This window comes from Schistocerca nitens, chromosome 9 (assembly GCF_023898315.1).
Source record: "Schistocerca nitens isolate TAMUIC-IGC-003100 chromosome 9, iqSchNite1.1, whole genome shotgun sequence".
Taxonomy (NCBI): domain Eukaryota; kingdom Metazoa; phylum Arthropoda; class Insecta; order Orthoptera; family Acrididae; genus Schistocerca; species Schistocerca nitens.
The window spans coordinates 388,808,194-388,830,644 of NC_064622.1; the positions used below are offsets into that span (position 1 = coordinate 388,808,194).

The 22,451-nt window shown below is 44.3% G+C and overlaps 1 protein-coding gene across 1 annotated transcript in view; it reads left to right on the forward strand.

Moving 5' to 3' along the window:
- The window catches only part of LOC126204253 (uncharacterized), a 142,508-nt gene that overhangs the window by 104,071 nt on the left and 15,986 nt on the right, over positions 1-22,451 (forward strand). Inside the window, exons 4-6 of the mRNA XM_049938644.1 lie at positions 1,127-1,318; positions 5,635-5,829; positions 11,052-11,247. Coding sequence (XP_049794601.1) covers positions 1,127-1,318; positions 5,635-5,829; positions 11,052-11,247 — 583 coding nt within the window. The remainder of the gene's footprint in view (positions 1-1,126; positions 1,319-5,634; positions 5,830-11,051; positions 11,248-22,451) is intronic.

A 22,451-nucleotide genomic window follows, 5' to 3' on the forward strand; every position in this document is an offset into this window, starting at 1 on the left:
GGGTGGGATTATGATTGGTGCACGTACACCCCTGCATGTCTTTGACAGAGGAACTGTAACAGGTGTATCGGGACGTCATTTTGCACCAGTATGACCGCCTTTTCAGGGGTGCAGTGGGTCCCACCTTCCTCCTGATGGATGATAACGCACGGCCTCACCGAACTGCCATGGTGGAGGAGTATCTTGATATCAGGCGAATGGAGTGGCCTGCCTGTTCTCCTCACCTAAACCCCATCGGGTACGTCTGGGATGCTCTCGGTCGACGTATCGCTGCACGTCTTCAAACCCCTATGACACTTCGTTCCTTTGAAAGAACACGGCCGACTTCTTTCTCCGTCCTTCCCTAATCCGATGAGTGATGACCTCGCTGTATGGTCTCCTTCCCCAAACAACCCCCCAACCTATGACACTTCAGGAGCTCCGACAGGTACCCCAGCAGGCGCTCGCCACCTGATCCAGAATATGCCAAACCGTTGTGCGGCATGTGTACGTGTGCATGGTGATCATATCCCATATTGATGTCGGGGTACATACGCTGTAAACAGTGGCGTTTTGTAGCACATGTGTTTCGGGACGGTTTTCTCAACTTATCACCAATACCGCGTACTTGCAGATGTGTGTCGTGTGGGTTCCCTATGTGCCTATGCTATTAGTGCCAGTTTTGTGTAGTGCCACGTTGTGTGGCACCACATCCTGCAATTATTCTTAATTTATGAGCATGAGTATATTATATACGACGTTCTGCATTTTGTTTGTTTAGTATGATTCGAAGTTGTTGTGTATAAAGTAATGAGTTCAAGAAATAATAATGTAAATTAAATGTATTCTGCCTCACATTCGGAATAGGGCGCATGTCAACATAATTTATTTGCCTCAAATGAGCGTTCCTGTCTTGTAGCTGAATATTGACCATTCTTCCTGGGACAACCTGTGGAACGAAGGTAAATGATTATAAACCACGGATTAATTCGCTTGCATTGTAATCATGTAACAGTAAAGATCGCTTTGCCTCTCCTGTCTTGATATTCCCATGCACGGCACTTGATGTGCTGCGGTGAAGAAAGAAGTACCTGGAGTGAAACGTGGAGCAACCTGTCGAGTTGAGGTTGCGCCTGCTGTGTTGCAGACGGAGACAGCGGGTGCGTGCTGGGCGCGGCTGTTGGCAGCGCTGCTGGTGACGTCACGGGCGGCAGCAGAGGCCGGAGCCCCCCCTGGCAGCGGTCAGCCCAAACCTCGCGCCGCGCAGTTCGTGCCCTCATTCGGGCCGCCCGTACAGCAGCCGGTCTTCGAGTTCTATCACGAGCCGCAGCACTACACCGTAAATATCAAATCCCATATCATAGAAAATATACTTAACAAAAGAGCTGAAGAAAAAGTAATCCATCAAATTTTTTGTGAAATTATTTGCGTAGTAAATACGACAAATAAAATGGATTAGAGAAATATTTGACGGACCTCATTTGCTGTTCATCAATTTGAACATTTTCAAAGGCGTACCCAATGTTTCCAAAATTGTTTTACTTCTTCTGTTTTACAAAACATTTAACAGATAAACTGAAGCGCCAAAGAAACTGGTATAGGCATGCGTATTCAAATACAGAGATATTTAAACAGGTGGAATACGGTGCTGCGGTCGGCAACGCCTATATAGGACAACAAGTGAGTGGCGCACTTGTTAGATCGGTTACTGCTGTTACAATGGCAGCCTATAAAGATTTAAGTGAATTTCAACGTGTTGTTATAGTAGGCGCACGAGCGGTGGGACACAGCATCTCCGAGATAACAATGAAGTGGAGATTTTCCCGTACAACCATTTCACCAGTGTATAGAGAATACCAGGAATCCGGTAAAACATCAAATCACCGACATTGCTGTAGTCGGGAAAAGATCCTACAAGAACGGGACCAACGACGACTGAAGAGAATCGTTCAACGTGACAGAAGTGCAACCCTTCCGCAAATTGTCAATGCTCAGCCATTAACGCCAGCGTGCGAATCATACAACGAAACATCATCGATAAGGGCTTTCGGAACCGAAGGCCAACTTGTGTAACCTTGATGACTGCACGACACAAAGCTTTACGCCTCGCCTGGGCCCGTCAACACCGACATTGGGTTGGTGATGACTGGAAACACGTTGCTTGGTCGGGTCAATCTCGTTTTAACTTGTATCGAGTGGATGGACGCATACAACCTCAAGAAGCCATGGAACCTACATGTCAGCAGGAGACCATGCTGGTGGAGGCTCCGTAATGGCGTGGGGCGTGTACAGTTGGAACGATATGGGACCTCTGATTCGTCTAGATACGACTCCGACAGATGACACATACGTGAGCATCCTATCTGATCACACGCATCCATTGATGTCCATTGCGCATTCTGGCGGTCTTCGGCACTTCAGCACTACGGAGTGGCTCCAGAAACACTGTTCTTAGGCCGGCCGGAGTGGCCGTGCGGTTCTAGGCGCTAAAGTCTGGAGCCGAGCGACCGCTACGGTCGCAGGTTCGAATCCTGCCTCGGGCATGGATGTATGTGATGTCCTTAGGTTGGTTAGGTTTAATTAGTTCCAAGTTCTAGGCGACTGATGACCTCAGAAGTTAACGCATAGTGCTCAGAGCCATTTGAACCATTTGAACTGTTCTTAGTTTAAACATTTCCGCTGGTCACCAAACTCCCCACAGATGTGGGATGTTATTGTATGATTATATGATAGCGGAACAAACAGTGGTAGCAGTTACTTCTGTAAAATATCTGGGAGTATGCGTGCGGAACGATTTGAAGTGGAATGATCATATAAAATTAATTGTTGGTAAGGCGGGTACCAGGTTGAGATTCATTGGGAGAGGCCTTAGAAAATGTAGTCCATCAACAAAGGAGGTGGCTTACAAAACACTCGTTCGACCTATACTTGAGTATTGCTCATCAGTGTGGGATCCGTACCAGATCGGGTTGACGGAGGAGATAGAGAAGATCCAAAGAAGAGCGGCGCGTTTCGTCACAGGGTTATCTGGTAACCGTGATAGCGTTACGGAGATGTTTAACAAACTCAAGTGGCAGACTCTGCAAGAGAGGCGCTCTGCATCGCGGTGTAGCTTGCTCGCCAGGTTTCGAGAGGGTGCGTTTCTGGATGAGGTATCGAATATATTGCTTCCCCCTACTTATACCTCCCGAAGAGATCACGAATGTAAAATTAGAGAGATTAGAGCGCGCACGGAGGCTTTCAGACAGTCGTTCTTCCCGCGAACCATACGCGAATGGAACAGGAAATGGAGGTAATGACAGTGGCACGTAAAGTGCCTTCCGCCACACACCGTTGGGTGGCTTGCGGTGTATAAATGTAGATGTAGATGTAGATGTAGATGAACATTATTGATGTGGGGTGCCTTGCAAAGTTCTGTTCAGAAGATTTCTCCACCCCTTCGTACTCTTATGGACAGCCATGCAGGATTGATTGAGTCAATTGCGTCGAGCACTACCTCAGACAATAGTCGAGTCTATGCCACATCGTGCTGCCGCACTTCTGCGTGCTTGAGTTGCGTACGTTATTCTGTAAAAACGAAGCCCTGATAAGATCCGTTTGCTGCCCGCCTCTCTGTCTGTCTGTCTGTCCGTATCTCCAACTGTTAAAACCCTATTTCTCAAGATCGGGTAGACGTGTCAAGTTGAAATTAATGTCATATACTAAGGTCTATGATCACTTGGCGGTGTAATAAATGCAATAAGCTCCTGAGTGAATGCAACTAAAAGATACAGCCATTTATATCACGTATTTTGATATTCGCAAACTCATTCATCAAACCTCGTTAAACTAGAATCGTGAAATTTGCCAAGCAGCAAGGTTTCGCACTACAACCAAAGAAAAAATCCTAAAACTGTTAACTGTCATTCTTAAAGCATATTCGGAAGTCTCGGAATTCCTGGGACCGGTATCTTGACGGTATCATTGTCGATAACTGGGCAAAAATCATCGGGATCCTCGATTTCCGGAATGGATGGACTGTCTATAAACATAATTAAGTTTGTACAGAACCCTCATTGCGCGAGTTCTACCCGCATCTGCCCAGTTTCCTTTATTTTCAAGTTTTGTTCAGAAAGCACTATCTCACCGTTACTTTATTTGCTTTGGTAGTGTCTTCTATTCTCGACGTGTCCTAAATTTAGTACTTGATTCGTTGTGAGCCTTATCTTACAGATAAAAATCACACAAATGAAACTTTTACGCGGAAAATAGCTAGGCCTTAAAGAGATGAACTACGTATTTGCACTTCATTTACATAGTTAGCGAATTTGTTTCTTATTTCAATTTCCCCTCAAATCTGTAATTAAATTTTTCTTCATTATCTTGAGTACTTTAAAGTAATTACATATTTTATTGCAAAAATAGTTCTCATCTGGTGATCTTGGTACCTTATTTGTCCTTTTACAAATCTTGGCTTGGCTGTGAAAATTCGGACAGAAGTCATTGTGTAATTTATAGTGTGCCACGTGTAATGGAACGGGTATTCTCTGGCAGCAGAGGTCATGGTTACTGATGGATAACACTGGCGTTACCAAAGGGCGGTCGCGACGGACAAGTGAGTGCTTAGAGCACCGCCATGGCCGAGTTGCAGAACTGGACGGGCGGTGACGTGATCATTTGCCACAGCGAAACTCAACAGCGAATGTTGGTTCGAGCCAAGTCTGAGGGGCCTCAACAACTGTTGTGTGAAGAGACGACGGGAAGCGCTGAAGGGGCTACCGTGTGGACAACCTGGGATTCGTGGTTACTGCATTTTCTTGACAGGACCAATGGCAAATCCAAAGCAGGTGAAGGAACGGCTTCTGTTGGTCGTAAGGAGCACTACTTGAGTGCATCTGCAGCTGGTGGTGGAAGGCTGGTGGCTTTCTCATTTAAGCACTGCGTCATTTTAGGTGCATCTTTGTGTGTAGCCACTTGTAAAGCAACTTCTTGAATCCAACTCGGAAAGTGGTCAGTAACGGCTTATTTGTCTTTATGGTACAGGGGGCCTGTGGCAGGATATGTTGTGAGCAGGCATAATTGTGTCAGCACACTTGCATTTGAGTAAGCAAATTAAACACAAGTTGTTTGCGTTCGCCATGGGTGTGATTTAGTTGCTTGTCCTTTGGTTTTGCCACGTGATCGTGTATTGATATATCGTATACAGACGCTTGATAAAAATATAGAAACGTTAAAAACACAACACGTTAGCCTTCCTAATGTGGTATAGGAAACTCGGTGGTATTCAAACATGGTTTCAGTTGACCTCGAAATGTACACATGCGGGTCCTGTATGGATTTCAAGGGAATCTTATAACGTTCTTCCTCCAAAATGTGCCAAGATCAGGTAACTATGATGGAGGTGGACAACGATCATACATTATCTCTAAAGAAGACCAAAAAGGCACTATGATTGCCAGCGGATTGGGAATATTCATCTTCATGTCCAAACAACCAGTTTTGGATGATACAAGCAGTGTGAACATTGCGCCTGTTGTCTTAGAATACAGCACCACCACACGGGAAGAAACAGTTTTCAGTTGAGAACTAGTGAGTTTAGCATCGACAATGAGTCAGTGACAAATAATTTTTACTTAGGTAACTCTAAAATGGGAACAGCGGTGGTGGTTGTTGCAGGGGCAGGCGTTTGGCGACTCGTTCGCACCATCCCCGCCGGACCCACTCCTGAACGCCCTGCAAGCGACGGCAGCGCCTCACTCGGAGCTGCAGAGCAACGTGCCGGAGCGCCTTCAGCTGTCAGCGCAGCCACAAGATCTGAGCCAGCTGCTGCCGGCCTCGCTCTACGCAGCCAGCCCTCTGTACAAGGCACTAGTGAGTAGCCATGCTCGACTTGTAACTACCCGATAATTACCTCACATTCCGATGCGGCTCACAGATGCCTCCGGGAACCTTCCTCTGTATTGGTGCAAAAGCGAGGCGCCGTATGACGTCATCCTCGGGCTCAGTACACTTGAGACAGCATGGTGTCGACACATGAAAAATAAAATAAAATAAAAAAAAATAAAAAAATTAAAAAAAAAAAATAAAAAATCAGCTCAGAAGTTCATGTGACCTGTAAGGTGTGTTACTGATAACATGTTGGCACCAAATTTCATACAGTCTGGAACCGAGCGACAGCTACGGTCGCAGGTTCGAATCCTGCCTCGGGCATGGATGTGTGTGACGTCCTTAGGTTAGTCAGGTTTAATTAGTTATAAGTTCTAGGCGACTGATGACCTCAGAAGTTAAGTCGCATAGTGCTCAGAGCCATTTGAACCGTTTGAACCAAATTTCACTACAATTCTGCCCAACCCCACCACACATCACACGAGGGGGAGGTCGTCATGCCCCGTCCTACACACATTTCATCCCTTCTTTTGACGCCTCTGTCAATGTGGTCAGAACTTTGACAACCAGCATTGAAATTACGCAGTTTTCTTTTTCTTATTGGTGGCCGAGGAAAGCATTTCAGACAGACCACCGCTCAGAATTGACACGAAAATGCCACAGAGGATGGCATAAAGGATGTTAGTGAAACCACCCCTTCCCCTGACGTGTTGGATCCTACATATTTCGCGGTCGAAAAGACAGTTCACAATGCAATGAGGAACAGGACGACGTTCTTCACAACGTTCCACGCTGCTACCGCCCTCTGGGCCTGTCAACCTGAGGACATCTTGGGGCTACAATACCAATGAACGTGATCTGATCTCTTTGGAGTGTAGTGTGACTGCAATTTTTGTCCTGGCATACGGGGTGGAACCTCTAGAGACCGTTGAAAACCATTCGACAAAGTCTGAGCATGATCCGAACTACAAACAAGTTTTATGCTTTTTCATCCCTCCTTTTCGCGCCCTACTGCAGCGTGATCACGGATGAAGGGGACTGAGGCTGCAGCATCAAGATGTCCGTGGATAAAAAGGGTTCTTCTAAAACCCTCCAGTTCGGCAACACTCTCGGTACCTTGCGGCTGCACCAGCGTCTAAAGGCAGGCAGACGCTAAGTGAGAGGCGTCTAAGGGCTTGCTTAATCCTCAGGCACCAGACCAGCCCCGAGGCTAAATGTGTGTGTGGAAGTTTCTGAGAGGCACACTTGTAAGGTGCTCAGCTAAGGTGCGAGATGTTGCAGAATTGGAGTGTATAAGAGGGAAGCTTCGCCGGTCGCGGTGGGCGAGTGGTTCTTAGCGCTTCAGTCCGGAATTGCGCGACTGCTACGGTCGCAGTTTCGAATCCTGCCACGGGCTTGGATGTGTGTGATGTCCTTAGGTTAGTTAGGTTTAAGTAGTTCTAAGTTCTAGAGGACTGATGACCTCAGACGTTAAGTTCCATAGTGCTCAGAGCCATTTGAACCATTTTTGAACCTTTGCCAGTTAATTGACGCACGTCTTAATTTCCCCCACCCCTCTCATGATCACGCCATAGGAGGGCTCAAGAATGGACGGATAAAAAATCATACGAACCCTTTGCTGCTTCGGATCACATTCAGATTTTGTCGAAAGGTTTTTAACAGTCCATAGCGATTCTAAGCTGTACAGCAGAGCAAAAATTGTAGTCGAACTGTCGTTTTCGACCGCGAAATGTGTGGGAAATGAACGTTCCAAGTAAAGGGGTGATTCCAATGACGTCCTTTATGCCATCCCTCGAGGTGCTTTCCTTGCCAGATCTGATTGGCGGTGTGTCTGAAATGTTTTCCTCGGTCACTCCTAAGGAAACAGCGTGATTTAAGCGTTAATTGTTGCCGTTCTGAGGCGTCAAAAAGGCGTGAATTATTTGTAAGGGGGGATGTGACGTCCAAGATTACGACGGGCAGAATTATGGTGAAATTTGGTACAAAGGTGACTTCATTAACCCATCTCACATCTCACATAAATTTCTGAACTGCGGCCTTCTTATCACGTGTGTCGACATCTTGCTTTTGTGTGTTAACAAGTCTCACTTAAAAAGAAAAAGGAAGAAAAAATGAAATTAAACATTATTCTCACACTCATTGACCGTTCCTGTGACCCGTCTTAACGACAAAAGAATTCAATATCATAAAAATATACCACAAGATGAAACTAAGAACCTACGTTCATCAGTCCTTCCACAGCCACTACCGAATATTGACAGACTATTCCACGCATTCTAACCTTCAAACACATGTGCGTATGTCGCTCTAGCATTTATTATAATATTACGACCAAACTCCTGTTTCTTTAAATATAGAACTCCCACGCATAAAATAGCTTCAAACGACTGATTGCTTTACAAATGAGGTACTTTGTTAAATATTTGATGTTGAGCATCCAAACGAGAAAAAGTTTAGGAATGTCTGGAGTTACGATGAAAGTTTTGGAAGTCACTATGTCTTATTATTATGAAACACTGGATGTATGTAATCTGAGTAATTTTCGCTCCATTTTAAGCGAAAGTTGCGCTGCATCAACAGAAGCTCCCAGTTTCTTACTGTAATACTTGTCTTATTGTGTTACACTTTTAAGATAAAATTATACCTGTTAATAAACAAATTATGAAAGCATTATAAATATTTCAACTCACTCAATAATTAACCAAAAAATTGAAACTAAAATTATTGATGCCGTTCGAGGGGTAACCTGCAAGTAGTACTGGTTTCCAGTACAATTATTAATATGTACAGGGCTATTACAAATGATTGAAGCGATTTCATAAATTCACTGTAGCTCCATTCATTGACATATGGTCACGACACACTACAGATACGTAGAAAAACTCATAAAGTTTTGTTCGGCTGAAGCCGCACTTCAGGTTTCTGCCGCCAGAGCGCTCGAGAGCGCAGTGAGACAAAATGGTGACAGGAGCCGAGAAAGCGTATGTCGTGCTTGAAATGCACTCACGTCAGACATAACAGTGCAACGACACTTCAGGACGAAGCTCAACAAAGATCCACCAACTGCTAACTCCATTCGGCGATGGTATGCGCAGTTTAAAGCTTCTGGATGCTTCTGTAAGGGGAAATCAACGGGTCGGCCTGCAGTGAGCGAAGAAACGGTTGTACGCGTGCGGGCAAGTTTCACGCGTAGCCGTGGAAGTCGACGAATAAAGCAAGCAGGGAGGTAAACGTACCGCAGCCGACGGTTTGGAAAATCTCATGGAAAAGGCTAAAGCAGAAGTATTTCTTAAACAGGAGATTGGAAAACCGATGGATCGGTCGTGGTGGAGATCATGATCAACAATTCATGTCATGGCCTCCACGCTCTCCCGACTTAACCCCATGCGATTTCTTTCTGTGGGGTTATGTGAAAGATTCAGTGTTTAAACCTCCTCTACCAACAAACGTGCCAGAACTGCTAGCTCGCATCAACGATGCTTTCGAACTCATTGATGGGGACATGCTGCGCCGAGTGTGGGAAGAACTTGATTATCGGCTTGATGTCTGCCGAATCACTAAAGGGGCACATATCGAACATTTGTGAATGCCTAAAAAAACTTTTTGAGTTTTTGTATGTGTGTGCAAAGCATTGTGAAAATATCTCAAATAATAAAGTTATTGTAGAGCTGTGAAATCGCTTCAATCATTTGTAATAACCCTGTATTAGGTCGTCTTCTAGATATGAACATTTGCAATCCATCATCTGTAACACTTCCGTCTGGTCTGTTTCTGTGGCGATTCTCTTAAACAAAGAGAGCATAACCAGGTACTTCTATGGTTTTTCTGGCTTTATCAAGGAAAAAAATTCATGAAACCTTTCTTATTGTGGTTACAACAATAGATTGGCTACAGGATTTATTTTCGTTACAGTACCGTGCCAGATTCACTGTTATAATGCTTTCATGATTGTAAATAAGAAATGATTCATGAGAGCAAAGTGTATCTCCGTAATCTGATGTCGCTGTTCTTCTATCACGGGAGGCGTCTGTAATGAGTCTGTCACACGGCGTGGCAAATCGTTGCAGTACTTACAGTGTTCGTTTCCTGAAACACGCCTAACAGGTACATGAAGAAAACACGATATTGCCCTGAAATCTGTTATAAATACATGAGATAAACATCAAAACAAAATAAGAAATACAAATGTAAAGAAATTGCCTTTTTATTGGAGTAAATAAGTAACAGTCGTAAGGTCTATGGATATTTGGTACGTAGCTATTTCCACGAAAACTTTGTGTAGATCTTAAGAGTTGTGCTCACTTAGCTGATGGCCGTATCAAATGAAAACTACAAAAGTGGTAATCAAAGTCATCGTGTTATTTCCAGTAACCTATCAGGAGGCAGTTGTAAAACAAATACCAGGGACGCGAATTAGCTGCGAAAGAGAATACAGCGTGGAGTGTCCACTGCTTCATCACAAATAATTTAGTAAAATATTTTATTGGTCCCAAAGTATTTACTACGTTGAAGGCTCTCAACATGTTTGTGAGCAACGTAGATTTACTCAGACAACCTTGTAGAAACTAGAATGGTTAGAGACGTCAATACAGTAAGAGAGGTCAATGCCAGTTTGTAGCTTGTGGGTGTTTGTGAACCGTTCATGATTAGTCAAATCAAGAAAGATCAAAGTCACAGTTTGGCATAGGGTGCAAAGTCCTCATACACGTGAAATACTAAAAATCTTTTCCGATAGGTACAAGATCTGCCCCTGTAAGAGGTATGTCCAATCTTGTATTCTGACTGAACAGTAATATCAATATAATATTTGCAGTTGCCATAGATAATGTAATCATGTTGACATGAACGGGTATTCCACGTTTTGCCTGCCGGGACAGCTAAACAAACCTGAAATGGACGGAGCCAGTCACGTTAAATAATCAGGCACCACACTGGCCATATCAGACTGTTGCACCACAACTGTCTACATTAATGACGCATCCTTTGCACTTCGATTTCACATTGGTTCTTATAAAACTGTCCATTCTGTCTCAACGATAACCTAGGTATTCTTACACACTTTGAAAGTCCGATATCCGAACTTACTAGCAGCTCTGGGGCGCCGTCGTGTGTCATTCGCCATGCATAGTGTTTGGTCCATGCGGAAAGGTAATTTATAGGATTTTACAATAAAGATGCCAAAACGTGATTGTTCCCATACATTGCAGGATAAGGCAGCGCCTCTCGAGGTAACGGAGGCCCCGATCACCGTACAGACGCCACAACCACCGCAGTCTTCTCTGCACAACCCACACTCATTCCACTCGGTGGTCAACTACGGCGTCATCAGCGTCCATCATGGAGATCATTTCGAACCTCACAACAACGGAGTCGCAGAGCCAGATCGTCATCACACGTCATCAGGTAGGTCCAGCCACTGCAGTGTTCACGATTATAGAGTGCACTGACGAACATGGAGGAGGGAACAAGTGAACAATCCTGCTGGGTTTTGTCCTTTATAACATCTCTTGGGAGGTCTAAGCTATGATTCAGATGTCTCCAATTTCTAGTGATGGTACTGCTCAAATCTTTAATAGGAAGGATTGGGGACTATACTGCCCACCAGAGATAAAATATTAGTAAATATTTCCACAATTTATTATATATATAAGTTGAACAATTAAATTGTACAAGATTACACACTGTTGATACATGAGTAAGGGGAAAAATTATTAAACTAATATCCTTTTGGAATTACAGACGCATCACATCACCTTTCTTGCGTTTGTTGTCGCAAGGTTGAACAAGTAACTAAAATAACTTAGATTTAATCTCCGATAAATGGAAATGCAAGATTTGTTCAGTCTGGCAGTTCCAATAGACAACTGACCAATCGTCATCATGTTAGCATTATAATCATGCACGCACAAAAGCCGTCACTTCACGAGCAGTTCCATCAAAGAAAGCGTAGGAGCGCAATCAACTAAGCTGTGGTCCATTCACGAAACCAGGATAAAGAATTTAGTGAATTGATAACCAAATAAATCGCGTGCCTCGAGATTGTCGTCTCCAATGAAGAATCATAACCGCAACCATCATTTCACCTCACCAAGCAGTGCTTACCCTCTGAAGAATTAATGCCACATCTCAAATCTGAGTGTGCCTCCTTCTGAATCGGATTCTAGGCTACATCACGTCCGGTTTCTTTAGTGACCAGCAGGAGAGTTAGATACATTATGTCCACTTCCTTCCTGAGCTCAGCTCATACTTTGCATAAGAAAACGTTTATTTTAATTTGCTAGCCAATCACGAACCAAGAACAAAATTTCCACCTGAGACTAGATTCAGCAAGAAGATAAGGAGCAGGAGAGACAATGTGTTTACGCAGCCAACACACTGGCACCTAGTTGTCGGGGAACTTAATAACTTTTTAGGAAATACTTTATTGTTGGGCTTGTGTAGGAACCTAAAAAGAACTCTTCGCCTTCGCCTTAACGCGAGTGGTGTCCGAATTTCTACCGGGGAGACATATTTGCACAACTGTGTTCTCCGTGGTACCACCTGGTTTCAGTGCCCATTGATGAACACACTGTTAGAAAAACAAGGGAGGTGTACCGGAGTTCATCTCTCGCCGTGGCGAAGCCGTGAGCTTGGCTCCTACACGGGCCATGTCACTGGAGGGACATGCAACGCCTCCCCATTAGCGTGGCCCACAGCCGAAGCGATGTTCCCGCCTATAGCAAGAGCACGCGTGGGGCCGGAGAACAGTCTTACTTGACATATGCATTTCCTCTTCAACTGGACCAAGCTGAAAGGTACAAACCACGTGTAAGATTCTTGTTCCCTCATATCGAGTGATTAGAACTGTCCATGATTTGCCAGAACTATAAAATGTATCTAAAATTAAAGAGCTGGGATAAACGAGATGTCACTTATTGACTTCTGCAATTGAATCTATTTTTATCTTGCGCGCTCCCTTCCTATTATTTCTGTGGTCTTCAGTCCGAAGACTTTATCTGTGCAAGACTAACTAGTGCAACTACGTCCTTCTGAGCCACTTACTGTATTCATCTTTTGGGCTCCCCTTACAATTTTTTCTTTGCACATCTCCCTCCAATACTAAATTACTGATCCCTTGATGTCTCAGAATGTGTCCTATCACCTGATCCCTTGTTTTAGCGCAGTTGTGCCATAAAATTCTTTTCTCCCCAATTCTGTTCAGTGTCTCTTCATTAGCCACCTGATGTACCCAACTAATCTTCAGCATAAAACATTTCAAATGCTTCTATTCTCGTCTGAACCGTTTAATGTTCACATTTCACTTACACACAAGGCAACACTCATGACAAATACCTTCAGAACAGACTTCCTCAAACTTAAATCTATATTCGATGTCAACAAATTTCCCTTCTTCAGCAGCGCTTTTCTTGCCGTTGCCAGTCTTAATTTTATATCATCTCTACTTGGGCCATTATGGAAGTGAAACGTGGACGATAAATAGCTTAGACAAGAAGAGAATAGAAGCTTTCGAAATGTGGTGCTACAGAAGAATGCCGAAGATTAGATGGGTTGATCACATAACTAATGAGGAGGTATTGAATAGAATTGGAGAGGAGCTTGTGGCACAACTTGACTAGAAGAAGGGATCGGTTGGTAGGACATGTTCTGAGACATCGAGGGATCACCAATTTAGTATTGGAGGGCAGTGTGGAGGGTAAAAATCGTAGAGGGAGACCAAGAGATGAGTACACTAAGCAGATTCAGAAGGATGTAGGTTGCAGTAGGTACTGGGAGATGAAGAAGCTTGCACAGAATAGAGTAGCATGGAGAGCTGCATCAAACCAGTCTCAGGGCTGATGACAACAACAACTTGGGCCATAATTATTTTACTGCCCAAATAGTAAAACTCATCTACCACTTTTAGTGTCTGGTTTCTTAATTTAATTGCCGGCCGCGGTGGTCTCGCGGTTCTAGGCGCGCAGTCCGGAACCGTGCGACTGCTACGGTCGCAGGTTCGAATCCTGTCTCGGGCATGGATGTGTGTGATGTCCTTAGGTTAGTTAGGTTTAAGTAGTTCTAAGTTCTAGGGGACTGATAACCACAGCAGTTGAGTCCCATAGTGCTCAGAGCCATTTGAACCATCTTAATTTAATTTCATCCGTGGCATTTTATATAATACGACTACATTCCATTGTCCTTGATTTGCTTTTTTAGAAAATCATCCTATACCCGGCCTTTTAAGCCACTGTTCGTTCTGTTCAACTGCTCTTCCACGTCCTTAGTTGTCTCTGACAGAATACCATCGTCACCGGCAAGCCTCTTCTCCTTGAACTTTATTCATCTCCAAATTTTTCTTTGGTTCCTTTTATCGCTTGCTCACCACACTTACTGAAAAATCAACCACTGCTTCCCTTTCGTGACCCTTGACTCTTACAACTGCGGTCTGGTTTGTGTACAGGTCGAAAATACCCTTTCGCTCCCTGTATTTTGTCCGTTAAGAATTTCGAAAAGTGTATTCCAGTCAACATTGTCAAAACCTTTCTCTGAGTCTACAGTCGCTATAAACTTAGGTTTGCTTTTCCTTAAAGTATCTTCTAAAAGTTATCGTTGGGTCAATATTGCTTTACGTGTTCCTACATTTCTCCGGAACCAAAACTGATCTGCCCCGAGATTGGTTTCTAACGGTTTTCCAATTGTTCTGTAAATAATTCGTATAAGTATTTTGCGTCAGTGATTTAATAAACAGACAGTTCTGTAACATTCGCGCCTATCATCACTTTCTTTCGTTAGAATTATCATATTCTTCCGGAAGTCTGAAGGTATTTCGCCTGTCTTATACATCCTGGCCACCAGGTGAACTATTTCCTCATGGCTGTCTCTACCAAGGAGAGGTTTTTGCACTCGCTATTCCCTTTCACCTGCTTCGTTTGCTGCATTTTCATATATTCTTCTTACATCAGTTGCATTGAATACCTCCCGTGATGCCCAATGCATTCTACTGTGGCTTGTCGTTTTGCCTACTTGATCCTCTGCTGCAATCACTGTTTCGTCATTCACAATCAGAGCTACCCATTCGTTTCCTACTCTACGCCTTTTCCCTTGGTTCAATCAATCGTGGCCTAATGCTTCCTCTGAAACTCGCACAACTCTCCGATTATTTCAATTTGTAGACGCCCCACCTTAATTTCCTAACTTTTTGCAACTTCTTCAGTTCATAAACAATAAATTGTGGTGAGAGTCCACAACGATTCCAGGAAATGTCTTAGAGTTAAAAATGTGGTTCCGAAATGTTAAAACAAGAGTTAGCGATAGTTAAATAATGCTCTTTGCAAAATTCTGGCAGGAGGCTTCCTCTTTCATTCCTTTCCCCCAGTCCATATTCGCCGGCCGGAGTGGCCGTGCGGTTCTAGGCGCTACAGTCTGGAGCCGAGCGTCCGCCCCGGTCGCAGGTTCGAATCCTGCCTCGGGCATGGATGTGTCTGATGTCCTTAGGTTAGTTAGGTTTAATTAGTTCTAAGTTCTAGGCGACTGATGACCTCAGAAGTCGCATAGTGCTCAGAGCCATTTGAACCATAGCCAGTCCATATTCTCCTACTACTTTTTCTTCTCTTCTTCCTCCTACCGACTTTCAGTCACCTACCACACTTAAGCTTTCCTCTCTGGTAACTCTCTGAACTATTTCGTTTATCTCATCCTACATTTACTTTTTGAATCTGTTTATCACCTACGAAACTAGTTGGCACATAAACTTGTACTACTGTCATGGCTGTTGGCTTCGAATCTGTCTTGGCTTCAATAATACTGTATGTACCCGCATTCCTATTGTTTTATTCATCACTACATTTGCTCCTCCATCATCCCTGTTTGATTTTGTGTACTCACCTGAGCAGAAGTCCTGTTCGTCTCCCACTGAACTTCACTAATTTAATTTCAACCAATCCGTTTGGCTCAAATGGCTATGAGCACTATGGGACTTAACATCTGAGGTCATAAGTCCCCTAGAACTTAGAACTACACAAACCTAACTAACCTAAGGACATCACACACATCCATGCCCGAGGCAGGATTCGAACCTGCGATCGTAACGGTCGAACGGTTCCAGACTGAAGCGCCTAGAACCGCTCGGCCCCACTGGCCGGCAAACCAATCCGTTTCCCTCCAAAAATTTCTGACCTACCTGTTCGATTAAGGGATCTAACGTTCTACGCCCCTACCCATAGAATGCCAGTTTTGTTTTTCCTGATAGTATCCTCCTGAGTAGTCCCTGCCCAGAGAGCCTAATCTGGGATTATTTTATCTCCAGAATATTTTACCCAAGTGGATTCCGCAGTAATTTAACCGTACAGTAGAGCAACATGCTCTCGGGAAAAGTAACGGCTGTCGATTCCCCATTCGCTGAACCAGTAGAGGAAGGCCATGTTGTTGACGTTAAAAGGCCAGATCAGTCAGTCATTGACACTGTAGCCCCTGAAACTGTTAAAAAGGCTGCTGACCCTATTTTGTAACCACTCCATTCTATTAGGGGAATACAAGCAATAAGCAGAGGTAGTCATTGATTGGTAAGGACCGTTCCATTGTACATAGACGAAGCTCCTGAAGGACGCAGGTGAAATGTCTCGCAACACAGAAGTGAATCAGTCGGATGCTTGTAATGAAGAAAGTTTTCACTAGTATTATTTTGCCATCTCTAGCACAACAGAGGGTGGCTTGAATGTTGTATCACCAATTTTTGTGCGACAGTTTGCCTGCGCTATTGGGGAACGTTGTCTTTATAGAAAGACAATGGATATATTCGTACACTACGGAGCGTCTTACCATTTTTACGACTGGTACAGTGCTCAACACAGAAGCTTAACGGACGGTGGTTTGGTCGAGGAAGTTCGATAGCACGGATTCCCTGTTAGCCTAAGGGTATCTCTTATATCTCTGGTTATGGATACATTTCAAAGCATTGTTGTTTGCTAAGCCCATCGATAACGTGCACACGTCACATGCACGCCATCAGATATGGTCATCGGATTACTTGATTATTAGCAAGAATAAGTGACAACTACATTTCTTACCTCTCTTAGCGCCAGCAGCCAGGTAGCTACAATAGGACACAGTGGTACATACCTCACAAGTACACTGCCGGACCATGAAGAAAATGAAGCACCCAGAAGACATGGTCGGATATCAGTGCAACTTCGTAAGTTTGTAGACGTGCACATCACTGACGTGGGAGGGGGAGGAGTTGTAAGATTTAAATTGTAAGTCTCTAATTCAGATAAATAGCCACTAGATAGCACGAATTTTGTGCGTGTTTTGTGTTGATACCAGGGGCGTGAACAGTGTTATATGTTGAGCGATCATCGTGAAGAATACAGAGATGCCACATACACGTGTGAGACAGCGTAATCAGCATCTTACAGTTTGCAACAAGCCTCATTTTGGTTCTCCATTTTGACAGCTGCAATATGTGCATTTGTGGGCCATTCGGATGTGATAGTGGAGCGCTGTTGAACTGGATCGGGACGTGAGTGCAGATATAATCGTCTTCAATTTTTCGACTGATCATGTCTGACCACTGTAGGAGAAGATCGCCGTATTACACACCAAGCATATCATAAGCTCTCCACATCTGTACCTGTGATTTGAGAACAAGTATTGCGACATTCTGTGTCATCCAGCGGGCTACTGAACTGCGACCCATGCACAGGTTGCCATTATGACCACTACGCAAACGGCTGTACCTGTGATTTGAGAACAAGTATTGCGACATTCTGTGTCATCCAGCGGGCTACTGAACTGCGACCCATGCCCAGGTTGCCATTATGACCACTACGCAAACGGCTGTACCTGTGATTTGAGAACAAGTATTGCGACATTCTGTGTCATCCAGCGGGCTACTGAACTGCGACCCATGCACAGGTTGCCATTATGACTACTACCCAAACGGCTGTGCTTGGCTTGGTGCCGCGACTGGGAAGCAAGGACTGCTGATGAATCAAGTCCCATTGTGTTCAGCAGTATGTCAATGTTCTAGGCTTCCCAGCATTACCATCTTTTGCGAGTATAGCAGCGATGTGGGGAGAGGTCCAATTCTTCCAATATGTTCCTTCTGGTGCATGGTGTGGGGCTGCCATCGGTTATTACTTCAGGTCACAGCTGATTAAGGAAAAAACGATACGTCATGGACATCTCGCGCCCTCAGGTGTTATCTCTCATGGTTCAAATGGCTCCGAGCACTATGCGACTTAACTTCTGAGGTCATCAGTCGCCTAGAACTTAGAACTAATTAAACCTAACTAAGGACATCACACACATCCATGCCCGAGGCAGGATTCGAACCTGCGACCGTAGCGGTCGCTCGGCTCCAGACTGTAGCGCCTAGAACCGCACGGCCACACAGGCCGGCTGTCTCTCATGCGACAGTACTATGGTGCCATTTTTTTTAGCAGGACAGTGCTCTTCCACTAAATCCGCGTGTCTCTATGAACTGTCTGCATGATGCTGAGGCACTCCCGTGGCCAACAGCATACCTAGGTCCGTCTCCCACGGAACATGTGTCGAGCCTTCTCGGACGTCATCTCCGTCCCAGCTTTGTGTGCCAGCTTGCCTCAGGAGTGGATACATCGGCATTATGATATCCTTCGCAATCATATCAGCACATGCATGCAGATGAGAGGGGTATAACGTGATAAGTGGGCAGATACTGTCAAATCCTTCGCAAATTTGACTCGATTTTGTAAACATTGCAAATAAAATCACACCCTCTTAACATCAGATGTTTATTTTCGTTTCCTCCTCACCTCCTGGGTATTTCTCTATTTTTGTCAGGCAGTGTATTTGTTTCAAGACATATATTTTTGGTACATTTTCCTGCTTTTTACCACTAATATTTGCTGTAAGACTGTGGGACAGCTTTTTGTACCCCCTGTAGGCTGAATCCAATGAAATAAATTTATAATATTTCTTTAATTTAAAGGGAATGGAGACATTAAGCCGGTTTTTATTAATATTGAACGCATTTCTTGGCAAAGCTTGTGTGTCCGATCTGCCTCAAAGACGGTTTTGTGTATCAGGCATCACCTTTTCTTCAAAAAAGAATTAATTTCGATACAACGAAAACATAATATACGGGGTGATCTCACCAACTGGGGGGAAACTGCAGGAAATTGTCCGTGCGAATGTAAGGAACAAAAGAGGTAAGGTGGACATTAGGATGGAAATACTTTCCGAGGAAGGGACATCCACTTGAACGTGGAGATAAAAGATGTTTGACAATGTACGTTTCAGCAACTCATAGCACACATGATAACACATCACACAAATGGGAACGTTCTGTCTGTCCTACTATTTCAGCTCCACACTTAACTGACAGTAATGTTGTCCTGACAGCGGCACGCTCACACGTCAGCAGTAGAGGACATCCGCTTCAGCGCTGTTGTCGACTCACTCCGATGTGGGCGTGTGTCTTGTGGTGCATCGTTGAGAGATGATGGCCTGTGATACCAGCCAGGACTAGGCCAATGTGGTCTTTACGTACGGACAGGCAAATGGCAATGGGCGGGTGATCGCGCGTCTATACGGCATAAAGTATCCCCACCGACAGCAACGGAACCATAAACTTTCTGTAAGACTTTATATATGAAGATAGTAACTGTTCTCGAAAGAACAGACACCACTGATGACAGTGCAGCTTCTCTAGAGTAAATGATAATTCATTGAAACCGTCAGCTGCCGACAGGTGTTGTTGATGCACGCAGCTGAGGGTTTCAATTAATTATCATTTATTCTATAGAAGCTGCACGCTCATCAATGGTATCTGTTCTTTCGAGAACAGTTACTATCTTCCTACATAGTTAAAGGCTACCCGGCCATTGACCTTCGTCTGTGCGAATGCGCACAGGCTGTGCGAACTCTTACGGGAATCGTCACCTTAGTTGGCGCGAGTAATGAGTGGATGAGCAAAGTACCCATCAGGAACATTACGTATGTAGACTGTGGACAGTTGAGAATGTGGGTCTTACGGGAGGCGCGCAGGTCCCTGCAGTCGCGCTGTTCATCTTTGTCCTCGGTGGCTCAGATGGACAGAGCGTCTGCTATGTAAGCAGGAGATCCCGGTTTCAAGTCTCGGTCGGGGCACACATTTTCAGCTGTCCCCATCGAGGTATATCAACAACACCTGTCGGCAGCTGAGGGTTTCAATTAATTATCATATCTGTAAGACTGTTCTGTCGTTCGTGCGAGACAGACTCGTTTCGGCAATGGGAAACCATGAAAGGCGGGTGCGCCCGGTACTGACACAGATCTCGGAGGAACACTGTACAATATTATCAGCAGCAAACAGGTGGTCCACCAGCATGACGTAAGACGCAAGACCGTGTGGAACTTTTCCAACAACTGCCAGTCTCCGTATTACTTACAACGCCGGCCTTATCACCTAAGGGCTCACCTCCGCGGCGATGATTTCTAGCTGATTCGTTGCACAGGACTCCAGGGTGCTGGAATTTCTAAGTCTATTCAGAGATGAGGCTACCTTTGTGAGGGGCCCCACATGTGGGCTACGAAGAATTCCCATGCATGGTGAAAGCGAACCGTCAGGAGCACTGTTTCAGTCTCAGTGGGTGGACGGGTGTTGTTGGCGACCGTCTCGTGGGACCAGTCATCCTTCGCTGGAACGAAGGGTAACGTAGATATTGCATTGTGGTGTATGCGGAGTGAAAATCAGACATGCAGATACTGGAACAATGCATTCACGCTGCCTATGACTCCATTCGGTCGCAGAATGACACATCTAAACATGTTCCTCAGTCGATGCTGTATTATGTGCGCGCATTGTTAAAGGCTTGCCGTGGTCACATCACGGTACATAGTGCACTGCATTCTACTGCACAGGCACGATGAATAATAAATGTCCTGTAGCACAGACACCATGCATTTCCTGCCGTACGCACGTATGACCTCTTATTCTCCTTATTCTCTTAGGGATCGTTTCCTGGAGTTTGTCACCATTTAGCAAAATCCAATGTACACAAAATGTAGATGTTTAGTGTGAATGAAAACACACGCAACACTGGTATCATCTTCTACAACATTTATTACTTATTTCACAAACCGGCTTTCGGCTGTCATGCCATCATCAGGTACAAGGATGAATATGTGATGCAACGAAATTTCATTACAGCGAAGATTATGACTTTGTATGTATACAGAATATCTCCATTTGCAGAGTTTCAAAATTTTAATCTTAGTTTTAGGAATAAAACTAGAGAAATTATTTTAGTGTTAGTGCGATGTAAGATTATTTGACTAATCAACAATTGTTCATAGAAGGAAATAAACTGAACGATAAACTTTAGTGACATGTTCCAATCATGTGGCTGAACAAAATAATCTTGTCTGTAATAGTTCCCTAAATTACAAACAGATAAGACATAATGGCGAGATTAAATGGGTAAGTGTAGCAGCTATGCGTATGAGTAAGAGAAGTAATTTCCTACGCGGCCTGGATGGGATTATGCGTAGTTGGAAATTTGTGGTAAGGTATTATGGGACCAAACTGCTGAGGTCATCGGTCCCTACGCTTACACAGTAGGTAACCTAACTTAAACTACCTCACTCTAAAGACAACACACACACCCATGCCCGTGGGAGGACTTCAACCTCCGACGGGGGGAGCCGTGTGAACCGTGACAAGGCGCCCTGGACAGCAAGGCTACTGCGCGTGGCGATTATGCGTAGTATCCGCAGTTAGAGGTCGGGAGTGAGGGACCTGTCTTCTAATTCAGTACCAAGCTTGAGGAGATGGACATATGTATGTTAATTTTCATTGTTTCAAGATAGTTCATCTTTCTTCCTTTCCTTTATGAAGGCGATGTAATACCTCATGTTGCATCTCGTAACTATGGCCTTCTTTAAACAAAAGGCCTGGAAAAGTAGATTCTCCTTTTTCCAAGTTTCCAACTTCTGTGGTGTTCCTTCAAATGCGAGCGTGTTGCCCTCACAGACCGAGCTGTATAGAATTTACTTCAATTACAAGTAATTATATATGTATCGCTCTATTTCAAAGTTCGAGTGCTGTCTTCAAGATTTGGAAAAAAGTGTCCAAAAAAGTTCAACACATAAAATGATGTTTTTAAGTTCTTGGATTTAAGTTTTCTGCATACACCCAGTGAGAATTTTCCTAAATATGGCACTGTGCACCGTTTGTTGCATTCTTACGGTGATGGGACGAGAAGAGGATAAGGAGAGAATACACCAGTTGTTGCTGATTTTACGGAGTCCATCAAAACAGGAGGATAGCCATTGTTTGACGCTACTTCTTCCATTTGGAAATTGTCGTCACTCGTGGGGGTGAATAATAGGCGATGTATCACTGAATGAAAGGCAGCATGTTTACAGGTCACTGGGTTTCGAGAATTGGCAGGGATTGCAATATCTGTGGTGGCAGGTTTCCTATAAATCTTGGAAGCAGGAGTACGATTTCTGACGTCTGTGGCTGGATATAAATAATTTATGGAGTTACTCCCAAACTCTATTGTGCATTTTATCTTATTGTGTTTAGTATTTACCTCTGACACAACGTCAGTATCGATACTACAGGAACGGTTTACATTAAAGTCCATGTTAGAGTCCTCAGGATT